General features: G+C 35.3%; 1 protein-coding gene and 1 pseudogene across 1 annotated transcript in view; both read left to right on the forward strand.

The window, feature by feature from the left end:
- LOC102473306 (trafficking protein particle complex subunit 13-like) overlaps positions 1 to 14,797 on the forward strand; it is a gene marked incomplete at its 5' end in the record, with an annotated part of 15,780 nt that extends 983 nt beyond the window's left edge. Inside the window, 6 exons of the mRNA XM_006170932.2 lie at positions 868 to 912; positions 5,000 to 5,017; positions 7,274 to 7,407; positions 9,741 to 9,939; positions 11,243 to 11,343; positions 14,620 to 14,797. Coding sequence (XP_006170994.2) covers positions 868 to 912; positions 5,000 to 5,017; positions 7,274 to 7,407; positions 9,741 to 9,939; positions 11,243 to 11,343; positions 14,620 to 14,797 — 675 coding nt within the window. The remainder of the gene's footprint in view (positions 1 to 867; positions 913 to 4,999; positions 5,018 to 7,273; positions 7,408 to 9,740; positions 9,940 to 11,242; positions 11,344 to 14,619) is intronic.
- LOC114006608 (uncharacterized) lies at positions 8,086 to 8,345 on the forward strand (annotated as a pseudogene).
- Positions 14,798 to 15,103: the final 306 nt, after the last annotated feature.

A 15,103-nucleotide genomic window follows, 5' to 3' on the forward strand; every position in this document is an offset into this window, starting at 1 on the left:
CTATATTTTAAAAAATAATTATTTATTTAATTTTTAAAAATTTATTTATTTTAAATTTGACCATCAAGAAAGAGGGAAAGTGAGAAAGCAAGCTGCCAGGTCTGGGACTTGAACCATGGTTGTCCATGTGGGAGTCCATTGCCTTAACCACCATACCACCTTCTGGTCCCAAATTATGCATTTATAATTTTTCTGTAAATGGAAAAATATATACTATTGATAGAAAAAATTCTGCTGTTGTTTTGGTTCATCATGCATTTGCATGCCTTTTCATTAAAAATAAAAGATCAGTAGCTTTTTGTAAGCAGATTTTGTGAGGTATACATATAGAAAAGTGCAGAGAATATGTGTGTTCAGTTTAACAAAAATGTTATAAGCTAAATACCCAATTGTAACTATCAACAGTCAAGAAATAATGGTAGCCTTTCAAAAAAACATATGTGAGATTTTTTTCCCTATAAACATTGCATACCTGTTAGGAAAGCCTTTTAACAATTAAAATTGGAAAAATGTCCTTGACAAATTTAATACTTCTGATTTATTTTTAATTTTTTTTTTATTATTGCCAAAGGATGTTTGTGCTCACCAGGGAGAGAAGGAGGAAGAAGGAGAAAGCAGCTCCCAGTGGCACATGGTCATGCAGCGATCCCTTCTCCTTTTCTGTGTCCTCCCTGGATTTGGAGCACACACACATGCACACTCTCCTGGTGCTTTCCAAGCCACCAGGGCCAAAATTCAGTTGACCGTGTAAGATCTGCCTCTGTTTACCAATAGGCCACAGGGCCAGCCTAGTACCTCTCATTTTTTAAAAATAGACAACAACAAAAAATGGTCAAATGATAAGACTCTCCTGCTTTATTTAACCAGGTTCTCAAACCATTGGATGTGAAAACCAAATTTTACAATGCAGAGGTAAGTGTTGGGTACTTAATGGGATTTCAAATTAAACTTTATGATCTTATTTGATGGAAAATCTGATGTATTACATTTATACATTGAAATTAAATTGCTGATGTGACTGCAAATTATTGGTGAATAAATGATCAGCATGAGGTTCAATTAAAAGTTAATAATTTGATAATAGATCTCTTTTAATCTGCTATTTTTTGTCTTCATGGAATCAGTATGTTTTATTTTTAATTCTCATTGTTGATTTTTAAAGGCTTTTTACTCCCTTTTAAGAATCATTTTATTGGGGACCAGCAGGTGGCATAGTGGTTAAGGCACTGGACACTCCCAGGGTTTGAGTCTCGGGCCTGGTGGCTTCCTTTCTCACTTTCCCTTTCTCTCTCTCTGTGTCTCTGGTCAAATTAAAATAACTGAATGAATAAATAAATATTTTTTAAAAAATAATTTTATTTTGCTTTATTTATTTATTTTAATTTGGCCAGAGAGGGACAGAGTGAGAGAGAGAGAGAGGGAAAGTGAGAAAGCAAGCCGCCAGTTCTAGGACCTGAACCGTGGTTGGCCATCTGGGAGTCCAGTGGCCCCAACCACCACGCCACCTGCTGGCCCTCCACTTAATGGTCTTTGTTGCAGATTAAAAACACTAGCAATCTGCTGTTTGTAATGTAGTTCTTGGAGCAGTAGAAGTTGAAGTAATAGATCTAATTCTACAAAACATTTGATATTCATGTGGAAAAATATTCACAAATAAAACTTAGCATATTAAATTCTTTCTTGGGAAGTCAATGTGCTAGTTACAGTTGGGTTGCTGAAATTTGGTGAATATCTTTTATTTATTTATTTTTTTTTGAGAGGTTTTTGCTATAGGGTACATGCGCTCGCCAAAAAAACAGAGACTGGACAGAGAGACAGAAAGCGAGAAATTACCCCCCAGGAGGGATGGCCACGCCACAATCCCTTCTCCTCAATTTTCTTCTCGGGATCTTGGGCACACACACACATGGGCCCAATGTGAGTTTAAGCCACCCGGTCCGGGACGTGGTTAACTACATAGGAGTTCAGCGACATAGCCATTACGTTAACTGCTGGTCCCTTGGTGAATATCTTGAAAAACTCCTTGGAAGAAACTAGTTTGACAGAGAGACAGAAGTAACATTTGGAATAGAAGATAATTGCTTCTTTAATCTTCTAGGCCAACAAAAGAGAGAAAGTAGAATTTGCCATAAGAGAAAGGATTTATTGCTTGGATTTCTTTTCCAAAATTCTATTTTGTCTTGGCTCCTAGAGCTACAAAAAAATCAGTTCTCTCCACAGCCTTCTTAGCACCCTTGTTCCCCCAAATCATGGTTTTATGCCACAGTAATAAAGTCAAAGATATCCAAATACAATAATTTAAAATGAAAATTATATTCCATTATTCCAATACTGGACGATGATCTGATTGGTAATTACCTGTAAATGTGACAGGTATTTTTCCCAAAAGCAAGCTGAATTTTTACTCAGTATGAAGTTTTACTGTTATAGTTAGAATCACTACAATGTTAAAGATCTATTAGGAGAAAAGAAAAATGCATATGATAACAAAACTACCTAGACTCATATACAGTGAGTCTGAAATGAGAATGATATATAAAGATGTGTTACAGGAACTCTGGGGATGAGATCTTGGAGCTTTTTGGAAGAGAGGAGTGGAGAGAGTGGGTGTCAGAAACTGACAAGTCTCAGTGCCATAGGCTTACCAAGCATGGTTACAAATATACCTGGACTGTTAAGTACACAGTGAAAAACACGAATGTGAGGAGTTTTCAGTAAGTTCACGGAAAAGTCAGTGATGGAGAAAAAAAAAAAAACTGTGGATTTCAAAACTTTTTGCACCAAAAAACTTACACTTTAATTCCATTTTTCCATGGATATTTTGAAGTTGCCTTTTATTTGACAGAAGGGTACAGCCTCATCAAGGATATTCAAAGAGTTGACATTCTTTTATTCTACCTATTTTGCTATTGATGGCACACCGTTGATTATAATGTTGCTATTCACCAGATTTTAAATAGTCTTAGCATTTTCCTAGACAAGGTTTTATTCATAGTATAAGGGGAGAATGTTAACTATTCTGTTAGAATAGATGTTTTTAGGAAATTAAAAACAAATAGGGCAGGACCAGCAGGTGGCATAATGGTTATGTCACTGGACTCCCACATAGTCGACTGCAGTTCCAGTCCCAGACCTGGTGGCTTAAAACTCACTCCAGGCCCATGTGTGTGCATGCCCAAAATCCCAAAAAGAGACTGGAAGAGAAGGGATTGAGGTATGGCCATTCCCCCTGGGGGGTGATTCCTCACTTTCTGTCTCTCTGTCTCTATCTCTCTGGCAAGCACACATGCTCCATAGCAAAAATCTCTCTTTAAAACAAAAAAAGAAACAAACAGAGCTCTGAGTGTTTTTTTTTTTCCTTCCTATAGTTGGCTCCTAGGAGGCATATATTAAGCTATTTTAAGTGTTCTTTAAGATAGTAGTACATTTAGATGCCTATTAAGTAGTTTTATAATATAATGAGTGATTTGCAAAGGATTTCCCCCCAAAAATTGCTAGTTATTCCATAAATGTTATAGAAGTAGCATGTTCCCATAAAGAAACAACAAAAAGATCCATATTCTGCCACACCAACAACTGATTTTCATTAATCTATATTCTCTTGTAGTCTTTATATAATATTTTGTTTTCATAATCATACTGACAATCGTTTGCTGCCTTTTTCAGATAGCATTATTTGTAAACATAATCTTTAAACTTTGACAACAAAATTCAGTTAAATGCATTTAGTAAAATATCAGATTTTTGAATATAGACATTTGTTTAAAAACTAGGAGTGAATAAATTGCATTTACTGCCTTTTATGCAAACAAGTACTGTTCAACCTGCCAGTAGGATGAAACAAATCCTATTAACCTTCAACTAGGAATTTGAGATAACTTGTAGGAGTTAGTAAACCATATTGTATCAGTAAGCAATGCATATTACTCTATGCTGTAGTCCTTGTACAGTGACTGTTACTATTAATCTATCACAAACATGTTTTTCATGCTGCCTCTAAGAATGCTAATAATATGTGAATTACCTAAAGGAAAACAAGTTTCATGAAAAAAGATTGGTGAGGCTGGATTCGACCTGCAGTTGGATATATCTGTGGATGTGTAATCAAAAAATACAGAAGGCCAACTGTACTGCCTCATTTTATATAAGGGATTTACATCTGTGGGGCTATCTATGATCATCCTGAAACCAATCCTCCACAGATACTTAAGGGCAATTATAAACTGAAAATCTACCCAATCCTCAAGGAACTTACATCTATCTAGTAGAGGAGGCTGATGTAACTGTAGTATAACTAGTTATGTCATGCCAGTCTCCCTGTTCCCTCACAACTGCAACCATGAAGTGTATTTACTCTGGGAACAGAGAGGTGAAAAGTCATTACCAGCCTATGCATTTGAGGGAGGAAGTGACATCCGAGATTGCCTTAGATAAGTAAGTAGCTCAAGAAATATATACTTTTTTTAGACCAAAGAAATCTGTTAACAAGAATAGAATAAATTCTCAATTGTTTGAAATGGTCTAACCCAGCATTCCTCAAAGTATGATCCATGGAAGTTTAATCACTTACAGTGCTCCTTTTAAAAAAATATTAAGTCAAACATAAGAGAAACTATGCAGTGTGTGCTCTGAATGTGGAGGATAATAATTATCCATCCTAAGTAATCTATGAAGAATTACAATGTAGGTAAAGAAGTTATAAAACCAGAAAGGCATGGGGTATACCTCTCTATCCAAAATGTACCCCTTAATTTTTTATTCCTGTTTAAGTATTCAACTATAGTGTTCTCTATGCCATCACCATTTAACCATAGCAGTTTCACCTTCTAGAAAAACGGTTTGTCATATTTATGTTGCTTCCTGTTTACTCCCTTGTTTACTAATGCTGTCTTGTTTAGTAAATAAAAAAATGCAGAAATGCATTTTATTTTAAAGTTATTCTTTTTCTTTAACATTTAACTCTGATTTTTCTAATTTTTCTTTTTTATTTTTCCATTAGAGTGACCTCAGTTCTGTGGTAATTTGATTTTTTATTATAAATTTATATGCTTTTCTTACTCACCACTTTTGACTCTGCCTAATTAATCTCTCTACAAAACATAGTGGAAAAACAGTTAGTTGTGAATCCTACCTATGAGACTTGAGAAAACTATATAAAAGTCTTATGAACTTTTTATAGTATATCAGTTGTCTTGTTCTGTGGGAGCAAATTAGATCAACAGTTAAATTGTCATACCAAAACAATTATATTTTCATTTTTAGTGTTTTTTTCTTTAGGTGTTTTTTTAAAAAAGGCATGTTAACATTGTTTAAATAGCCTTGGGATTTTCAACATCATGCTGTAAAATACCCTAGTAGTCTTCGATTCTTTGAATAGGTTATATAGTTGAAATTCATTTTCAGATACATAAGGTTTTAGTTTTAAGTCTGAGTCAGGAAATGATGGCCTTTTGACAAAAGTAAGCAGAAGCAAAGCAAAATTTCACAGATTATCTAAATCATATTTTCAAATTCCTATGTACAATAAGTACCATTTGCTTATATCACATTACATATGTAATAACAACATCAACTGCCGTAGCACTAAATTCTTATGTTAATTTTTCAAATATCAAATGATACTAACTATTCAAACTAACTTGCTTTTCCATTATGCTGCTTGTTTTTTCTTTCATTTTATCTGAGCTGTTCCTAAATTTATGCAGAAAATTACATTTTGTAAAATTGAAATGTGGGTCCATGGTTATTTTTTTTTAAAGCAATGGATTGATGGGATATATTTATGTTTTATTTTTAAAGAAAAAGTAACAGAACAACTCCATTAAATGGTACATTCATTTGAATTGATAAATTACTGTATTTCTATTTTCATTTGAGCACGTCTCAAATAATAAAAATTCTGTTTTATTTTAGAAATAATACATTAAATTATAACTTAATCATTATATTTTTGCAAATGGTTTGCATTTTTCTCACTTTAGTGTTAAAAATGTTCATAAATGGATAGGCAGACAGTGGCTCAGTGGTTAAGGTTGCTGGATCCCACATTGCCAACTGCCCAGTTTGAGTTCCAGACCCTGTGGCTTGAGAGACATTCTGGGCACATGTGTGTAGGTGCCCAAAATCCTGATTGGAGAATGGAGAGAAGGGACTGTGTTGTGGCCATCCCCCGCCTGGGGGGTGCTTTGCACTTTCTCTTTCTTGTTCTGCTTCCAGTGAGCACACGTGCCCAATAGCAAAAATTGGAGGAAGAAAGAAAGAAAGAAAAGCTCATAAATGGCAAATGTTTTTGTCATAGTTTATTTTTTGTATTAGTTTTGTGTGTGTTTGTATATATGTATATACACGTGAGCGTGTGTATATATGTATATATATGATGAAAGTGTTTGAAAAAATAATACCCTTAGTATGTCATTTTTTATGTAGGTTCGTTCCAAAGATAAAGCAAGTTAGTCTGTCATCCAAATCTGCAAAGGAAAATGGTAATCAAATACCATAAAAATAAATATAAATAAATAAGTAATCAAGAAATTAAGAAATTAAGGATTTATATAAATTTAAGTATTTTAATTGCCCAGTGACCGAAATATTACTGAATAGCACAAATTTTCATTTCTGTCACTAAGGCTACAAAACTTCTTTTGATTAACTTAAAGGCTAATCATCAGGTAATTATCAGGTATAATTCACATACTCTTCTTTTAGTCCTCAATATATACTTAAAATTAACCAAGAATCACTAATGATCATTTAAATTGTTTTAATTTAAAAAGTAAATTCTATAAAAATATCAGATTACTCATAGGATCATTATACAATCTAAATTGAAGTAATATGACAATTGAAGTTCCATTAATCTGTAATATTATGATGAAGGCCTAATTATTCTTACCACTGAAATTATAGGTGCATAGGTACATTCATCATATTAACTTGCATTTTAACATCTTAATACCTATTGAAGAATTTAGGATATTTGTGAATAAAATTCTAGTTAAATAAATATTCTTGGATGTTAATGAAAAATATATCACGGTTATCCCCCATCCATTGTTTGATAAGGTATCTGTTGACTAACACTTGACTTTGCCCCTGTTAATGGTTAGGATGAAGATTTCTTTTCTTGCATTAATTAAGATAAACTTTGATTTGCAGGCATGAACTAATCACATTTGTGGTTAATATTTTTTTCTTCATATAGATAAGATGTTTTTGTTGAGGCTAGTATTTTAAATACCATCATACTTTGGTGGATATTTTTTCATACCCTCAGACTGATGAAGTATTTCTGGAAGCCCAGATTCAGAATATTACAACCTCACCCATGTTTATGGAGAAAGTTTCATTGGAGCCATCAATAATGTACAATGTAATAGAATTAAATTCAATCAACCAAGTTGGAGAATGGTAAATATTAATAATGAAATGTTTATTCTTGTATTGAAATACACATTTTTTTGGTCAGTAGACTTTATTTTCACAGAGAAACTTTAGGATCACAGAAAAACTGATCAGAAAAGAGTTCTCACATATCCTTTTCCCTGCTTCAGTTTCTCCTTTTACTTATAGCCTATATTAATGAGGCATAGTTGTTATACTTGATAAACCAGTGTTGACACTTATTAACTTATTAAGCCTGTAGTTTACATTAGGGGTCACCTTTGTGTTGAATGGGTTTTCACAAACAGAACAATATGATGTACTGTTAACTGTGTATTATTCAAAATAGTTAACATTTTCCTAAAAATCTCCTATCTGGGAGCCAACATTTGGTGTGGTAGTTGAGGTGCTGAACTCCTACATGGTCAACCACGGTTCAAGGCTCGAAAATCATGCTGGGTATGTGTGTGCTTGTTCCCCAAATCCCAAGAGAATGGAAGAGAAGGTACTGGGGCATGGCCCTCCTCTCTGAGGGGGGTGATTTCTCACTTTCCCTCTCTCTGTCTCTGTCTTTCTCCATCGCCAAAAGATCTTAAGGAAAAAAAAAAATCTCCTATGCCATACCTATTCATCCCTTCCTCCACATGAAAATAAAGATCCTAGCCCTTTGCATTTTGTTGTACTATTCAGATCACTTATTCTTTAAGTGCTTCTTTGCCTTTGGGCTAAGATCACTATTTTTAACAGTGTAACATCTGATGCTTCTTCTATCTAACAACATATTAAATGGGCCCCATTGGGGGTGCTTGCTCTCTCTCACATGTGCATGCATGCGTGTCCTCTGGCATAATAAAGGAAAAAAATTAATGGATTTTTGGAGCAGGGAGCTGTAGAGTAGAAGTTTGTTCCATCTACGCTGCACGTTAATCTGGTATTGCGATACATCTAGGAGTGGTGCAATTCTTGGGGGACGTTTGTTCTTTCATTCCCATCATAATTGAGTGAGTTAAGTATGAAACCTACTATCACTGTTCTTCAAATGATAAAACCTGAAGCATGGAAAAAAATGGTAGAGAAGTTAGAAAAGAATGGTAGAGCATGAGTTTAAAAAGAAATATTCTCAGAACCAGCAGATGGCATAATGGTTACATGGCTGGACTCCCACATAGTCAACTACAGTTCCAGTCCTGGGCCTGGGGGACTAAAACTCAAGCCAGGTAAGTGTGTATGCATGCCCAAAATTCCAAAAGGAGAATGGAGGAGAAGGGATTGCAGTGTGGCCACCCCTCCAGTGGGTGAAGTCTAGCCTCTTTCTCTCTGCTTCTCTCTGTCTCTTCAGTGAGCAGACACACCCTATAGCAAAAATCTTTTTTTTTTTTAAAAAAAAAAAAGAAATATTCTCTCAAGAAATGGACATAGGAATAGATAATGTATTCAGTAGGTAAGAAGGATAGTAACTGATTTCTCAAAAATGAAACTTTTTTTTATATTATCACAGTGGTTACTTAAAAGAATTCATACTCTCCTTTAACTTCACTGAGGAAAACAATAACTTTCTATTCTTTTGTAGATCTGTGTCTTTTGAAAAGAATTACTTAGTTTAGAATGGTATGTCTCTTCTTAATGTAAACTATTTTCTTTGATAATTTTAGAGAAAAGGGCAGGGTACTTAGTGTTCTGATTTCTGTTGCACTTTCCAGTAAATTGATATACATGTCCAGAATTTTATCTAATATAGTGGATTCTGTTATAAAGAACTTCAAGATTTTTCATGTCAGTTCAAAAACAAATTCATTTGTCACAACCACTGACCTGTACTATTCTAGATCTTTGTAGAATAAATCATCTAGTTTTTGTCCAAAAGGAACAATCACAGGAATGATTTTTCTTTTAAAAGATGCTAGAGAGCCAGCCTGGGACATGGTGGTTGGGACAACTAGATTCCAAATTGCTAACAGCATAGTTTGAGGCCAGTGGTGGTCCACGGTGGTGCAGCAGTAAGGCAGCACTCCACCATTCTGAGGCCACATGAAAAGGTTTCAGGTTTGCATTCCAAGATCTCCTTGTGTGCCCCTGATCCTGCCTGGCTGAGGCTGGGGATCAGTTTCCATATAAAGACTCTTTTGGAGCATCTCTCCTCCCCATCAGAATAAATAACAGAATAAATAACAATAAATAAAACTTTTTTTTTTTTCTTTTCCCAAAGAGAGAGGGAAAGTAAGAAAGCAAGCTGCCAGGTCTGGGACTCAAACCATGGCCAGCCAGCACCCTTAACCACCACATCACTTGCTGGCCCCAGAATAAATAAACTTTTAAAAATGCTAAAGAATTTTCTCCATCTCTGTCTCCACCCCTCTCAGCATATCTACATTTGGGTCAAGAGCATATTTGCAACCAATGGATACACGTCAGTATTTATACTGCCTGAAGCCCAAGAAGGAGTTTGCAGAAAAAGCAGGCATCATTAAGGGAGTAACAGTGATTGGAAAATTGGATATAGTATGGAAAACAAATCTAGGTGAAAGGGGAAGGTTACAGACCAGCCAACTTCAAAGAATGGTAAGTCTGGAAAAAACTTTGGTGAGGGTTTTGGTATTTGGGGGACAGCCATTTAGAGCAAGTTATATTTTCCTTAGTCTGGGGTTAAGGTTTTTGGATCCCATGTGGCCAGCTTCACAGGTGGAGTCCTGGACCTGGCAACTTAAAACTAGGCACGCATGCATGTTTGCCTAAAATCCCAAAAGAACGAAGAAGTGAAGAAGGGTTTGCAGTGTGTCTATTCCCCATGGGGGGATGGGGTGCTTTCTCACCTTCTCTGTCTCACAAGTGTACATGCCTTCTGACAAAGTTTTTTTTAAAAAAAATTTCTAGGTCTGTCACTAAAAATGGGAGCACTATAAAAGACACTACTATTAAAGAAGAAAGACTAATAGTTCTACTGATCTTTAGACAGAGAATCAGTACTAAGATGAACGAAAAATGTCCAAATGTTCATAACTTTTATCACTTATTTCCTCCTTTGGTAATTCATGATCACTATTTATCTGACTCCCAATATATTATACAGTTTTCTTGTTTACAATGTCCTGATACTCTTGGACTTAATTGTATTCACCTTCTCAGTTCATACTTTTTCAAAGGATATTAAAAGGCATCTGAAACATAGGTGGTGAGTCCCACTAAAGTTTTATCTTATTAGCATTGGTTGAATGCTTTACCTGATTTCTGTTCTGAGAGCAGAGATAGCTACCAATTTTCTTTTTCTTGTGCTTGTACCAATATTCTACAGGATCCTCCCTTTTTGCTGAATTAACCTGTTTTGATATATTCTAAAATGTATTGTTTGGGGCAGTAAATTGAAAAAGAATGTTATGATCACTGGATTTACTTTGAAGTGTAGCAGTTACCATTTTACATGTTTGAAGCCTTAAAGTTCCTACAGTCCATCGTTGCCCATAGCTTGTGAAAAAGCCGTAATTTTCTTCCTGGTTCATTTCAAAATGATTTCCCTGTTTCTTTAGGCAGTAACCTTGTTTACTTAGTTATGCATGTAAGCTACAGTGTCTCTGGAAAGCCTGTCTTCAACATGAGACTCCCTGAAATTTCTCTACTGACCACTTAGCCATGGGAGTCATCCTAAGTCTCTTGAACATGTAGTTACAGCAAAAACAGCCCAGGGCTGTCCCACAGGTAGTAGTTGAGAAAGAAGTTTGAGTAATGAAACAGAATGAATCAGAAGCATTTTCTTAGTATATCAGCTTAGAGCCCCAACAACTATTGCGTGAGCGTGCTGGTGTGGTCCCCTCATTAAAGTGGAAAGGCTCTGTAATGGATGCATATTAACTCTTGCTTGTTCTCTTAGGCTCCAGGTTACGGAGACGTTAGGCTGTCTTTGGAGGCAATCCCAGATACTGTAAACCTAGAAGAACCTTTTCATATTACCTGTAAAATAACAAACTGCAGGTAATGCTACTGTTTGTGTCTGGATATGCTTTCCTCCTCATCTATCTAAAAGATAATTTAAAAATCTTTTAACTATGCTTTGTTAAGTTTCCTCTTGACATAAAACCTCCCACGTTCATGTTGAACACTATAAAGTTCTTCATCCAGTAGCAATGTATTACATATTTTTGAGGTCATCCTGTATTAGACATTAGATTTTATTTCATTCATACATCACACCTTATGAGATGGGTAATCATTGGTCACATTCTGTGCAAGTGAAAACGAACTAGGAGGTTAAATAACTTACTTAACCAGCTCAGAGAGTTAGAAAAGATGGGGCCAGAATTTGAAACTAAATATATTTGACTTCAAAGTTCATGTTCTCCTCAGTGTTTACACTTCTTTCATATTACACATAACTACAGCATAAACTTAGGTTCTTAAGGAATAATACCTTATAGGTTTAAAGTAGTAAAATAGATTAGTCTAAGGCATACTGTACCTGAGCTGTGTCTTTAGTACTAATAAACTAGAAATTGGTTATAAATTTAATATAATGGATAATCCTTTTGGAAAACTGGATTTTCATAGTAAAGAGCATAATCTAGCTATTGAAAAGCAAAGAGCACAGGGCTCTGAAGCCAGAGAAACCTAGAATTTAATTCCAGTTCTATAATTTTTGCTGCTACTTTTATGACTACTTGGTATGCATTAATTGAAGCATTTTTATATTATTGCACTAATGAATCCCTACCCTCATAGTTGGGAATCTGTAGTCCTTTTCATTCCATATCTATTCCAACTCTATGGAAATAGGGAGATAGGAAATGTTCGTTCAAAAATATAGGAATATGTACTTCGTTTATGAAGTTATCTAGACCCTTTCAAGCACAGCTAATCATTCTTTCTCTGTCAAGCAAAATTTAGCTTGGGTTCTTAGTGAGTCTTATGTTGTTTAACTATTAGTCCCTCCCTCACCAGATTTTGTAAATATAATGTCTGCTATTATCGTAAGAGCTCAGTAAACAACACACAGGACAAAACCCTGTGTTTATAGGATAAGTTAGGGGATTTTTTTATTTTTTAGGTTTTATTCCCCCAGATATAACAAATCTTTTTGACCAACTGATAGAGTACTATTTTTAAAAAAGTTATTTCTTTGGATATCCACTTTAACTTTTGGTAAGTTTCAGTTTCAGTTTCCTCATCTATAAAAATATGACTCTCTGCCCGTCACCACTACTCCTCACCCCCACACACAGACACATACACAGACCACAGCCACTTCTAGCTAAAAGATGGACCTGTTTAATGATCACTCCAATTTACAACCCTTACCCAGCATGAGGAATCTCCCGTGAGGAATCTACATTCTTAGTCTGTGAGTCTCAGGAATCTCCTCTCAGTCTCTGTCTCATTCCTGCAGCCTATTAGTATCTACCTCCTAGAGAGTTCTCAGCCATGCAAGACCACATAGTTCATTTATAAATTTGTACCTTATTGTGAACCCATAGTAGTATTCAGAATAAAAAAAAAAAATGACTCCAGACTTATATAGTATTACTGTGTTGTGGTGTGTCTTGTCAGTTTCTGGCATTTATGTATGCCTTTTGTATGGATAGAACTACATTATTCTAGTGTGTGATACCTACTGAAAAATACATACTCTTACAGCACCACAACATACCCGTGAAAAATCTGCCTTTTTAGCTCCTCGCCTATTGACCAATTTGCTTAACAACCTAGTTATAGGAACAGAAGTCAGTCATTAAGTGAAGAATGTCTGTATACACAAATTTTACTAGACTTTTAAAGTTCCACAAAATTCTAGTAAGAGAAAAGATTTACATAATACCTCTAAACTGGTTTCTGGCACATAGAGGGTATTTCAAATGCTTATTAGGAAGATAAAGATGTATAAAAGCTAATATAAAAGTTAATATCTAAAGTAATTAAAAATGTAAAGATTTTAAAATATGGAGTCTATGGGCCAGCAGGTGGCATGGTGTGAGGGTACTGGACTCCCATGTGACCTACTGCAGTTTAAAGCCTGGTCCTGGCAGCTTGCTTTGTCCCTTTCCCTCTCCTTGTCTCTCTGGTGAGCTTATGTGCTCTATAGCAAAATTTTTAAATAATAAAATAATTCATTCTAAAATATGGAGTCATGTATGAGGACAAAAAAAAAAAAAACCTAGAAGGTACCCATGAATGGTGGTAGCATTGGAGACTGTTTTTCATTATAATCTTGATTATTTAAAAAAGCAAAAAGGGAGCCAGTCTCGTAGAACAGCATTTAAGCACTGCACAGAGGAAGCCAGATCCCACATGACCCATCAAGTTTCCAGTAGCTTGGAAGAAACATCAGAATATGCATACTTCCTAGGATCCCAGTGGGTGGGAGAACTGGAGGAAAATGAGTTGCAATAGGACCAAGCTTCATTGCAGGGTGTGCTCTATTTATTTCTCTGTGCATGTATACATCTCCTGGGATTAACCATATGTACATACACATAGTTCCATTAAAAGCTCTTTAACATGTTTTCTTTTTTTTAAGAATTCTTTTTTATTTAACTTTATTTATTTATGTATTTATGTATTTATTTATTTAATTCGACCAGAGAGGAACAGAGCAAGAGAGAGAGAGAAGTGAGAAAGCAAGCCACCAGATCCAGGACTCGAACTGTAGTCGGCCCTGTGGGAGTCCAGCACCTTTAACCACTACGCCAACTGCTGGCCCCTAAAAGCTTTTTAACATGTTTAAGCTGAACTGGTGATACCAGTTATAAGCAGAAGCAGTCTTTTCATGGTAAGTAATACAGGGAGCAAACCTCGATAGCATTTACTTATGAATTTTATTGGTCATTTTCTAAGTTATCTGCATGGTAAAAGAACATAGATTAAAGACCAAAACCACTAGACCAGGCTCAGCTTTTTCTTTTTTTTTCTTGTAGGGTACCTAACAGAATCAGTAAGACTACATAGCAGCAAGATTAGACACATGTTTCGAAGTCTGTTAGGAAAATGGCAAAAAGCTATTAACAGATCAGCACCAGGAAGCCCCATGTTCAGTAATAGAACCAGAAGGCAGATTCGTCTGAGGCTATTTTAAGTTCTGGAAGATGCCACATCATTTTCCTGATTCCATCTTAAGTGAAATAAAAATGACATAATTTTTCTCAGTTTTTGTTTTGTTCTTCTGGGCATCCAAAAAAAACTTTACTGACAGGGGGGAAAATGTCATAGTACCTCTTTGTGAAATGAACAAGATTTATTCCTGTTTTCTGATTCATCTAGCAGTGAAAGGACTATGGACCTGGTTTTGGAAATGTGCAATACCAGCTCTATCCACTGGTGTGGCATTTCAGGAAGACAGCTTGGGAAGCTCCATCCAAGTTCCTCTCTCTGCCTTGCCCTTACTCTACTGTCTTCAGTACAGGGACTGCAATCTTTTGAAAAGAATTACTTAGTTTAGAATGGTATGTCTCTTCTTAATGTAAACTATTTTCTTTGATAATTTTAGAGAAAAGGGCAGGGTACTTAGTGTTCTGATTTCTGTTGCACTTTCCAGTAAATTGATATACATGTCCAGAATTTTATCTAATATAGTGGATTCTGTTATAAAGAACTTCAAGATTTTTCATGTCAGTTCAAAAACAAATTCATTTGTCACAACCACTGACCTGTACTATTCTAGATCTTTGTAGAATAAATCATCTAGTTTTTGTCCAAAAGGAACAATCACAGGAATGATTTTTCTTTTAAAAGATGCTAGAGAGCC

This window comes from Tupaia chinensis, unplaced genomic scaffold, assembly GCF_000334495.1.
Source record: "Tupaia chinensis unplaced genomic scaffold, TupChi_1.0 Scaffold149178_1, whole genome shotgun sequence".
In the NCBI taxonomy this organism is placed as follows: Eukaryota; Metazoa; Chordata; class Mammalia; order Scandentia; family Tupaiidae; genus Tupaia; species Tupaia belangeri.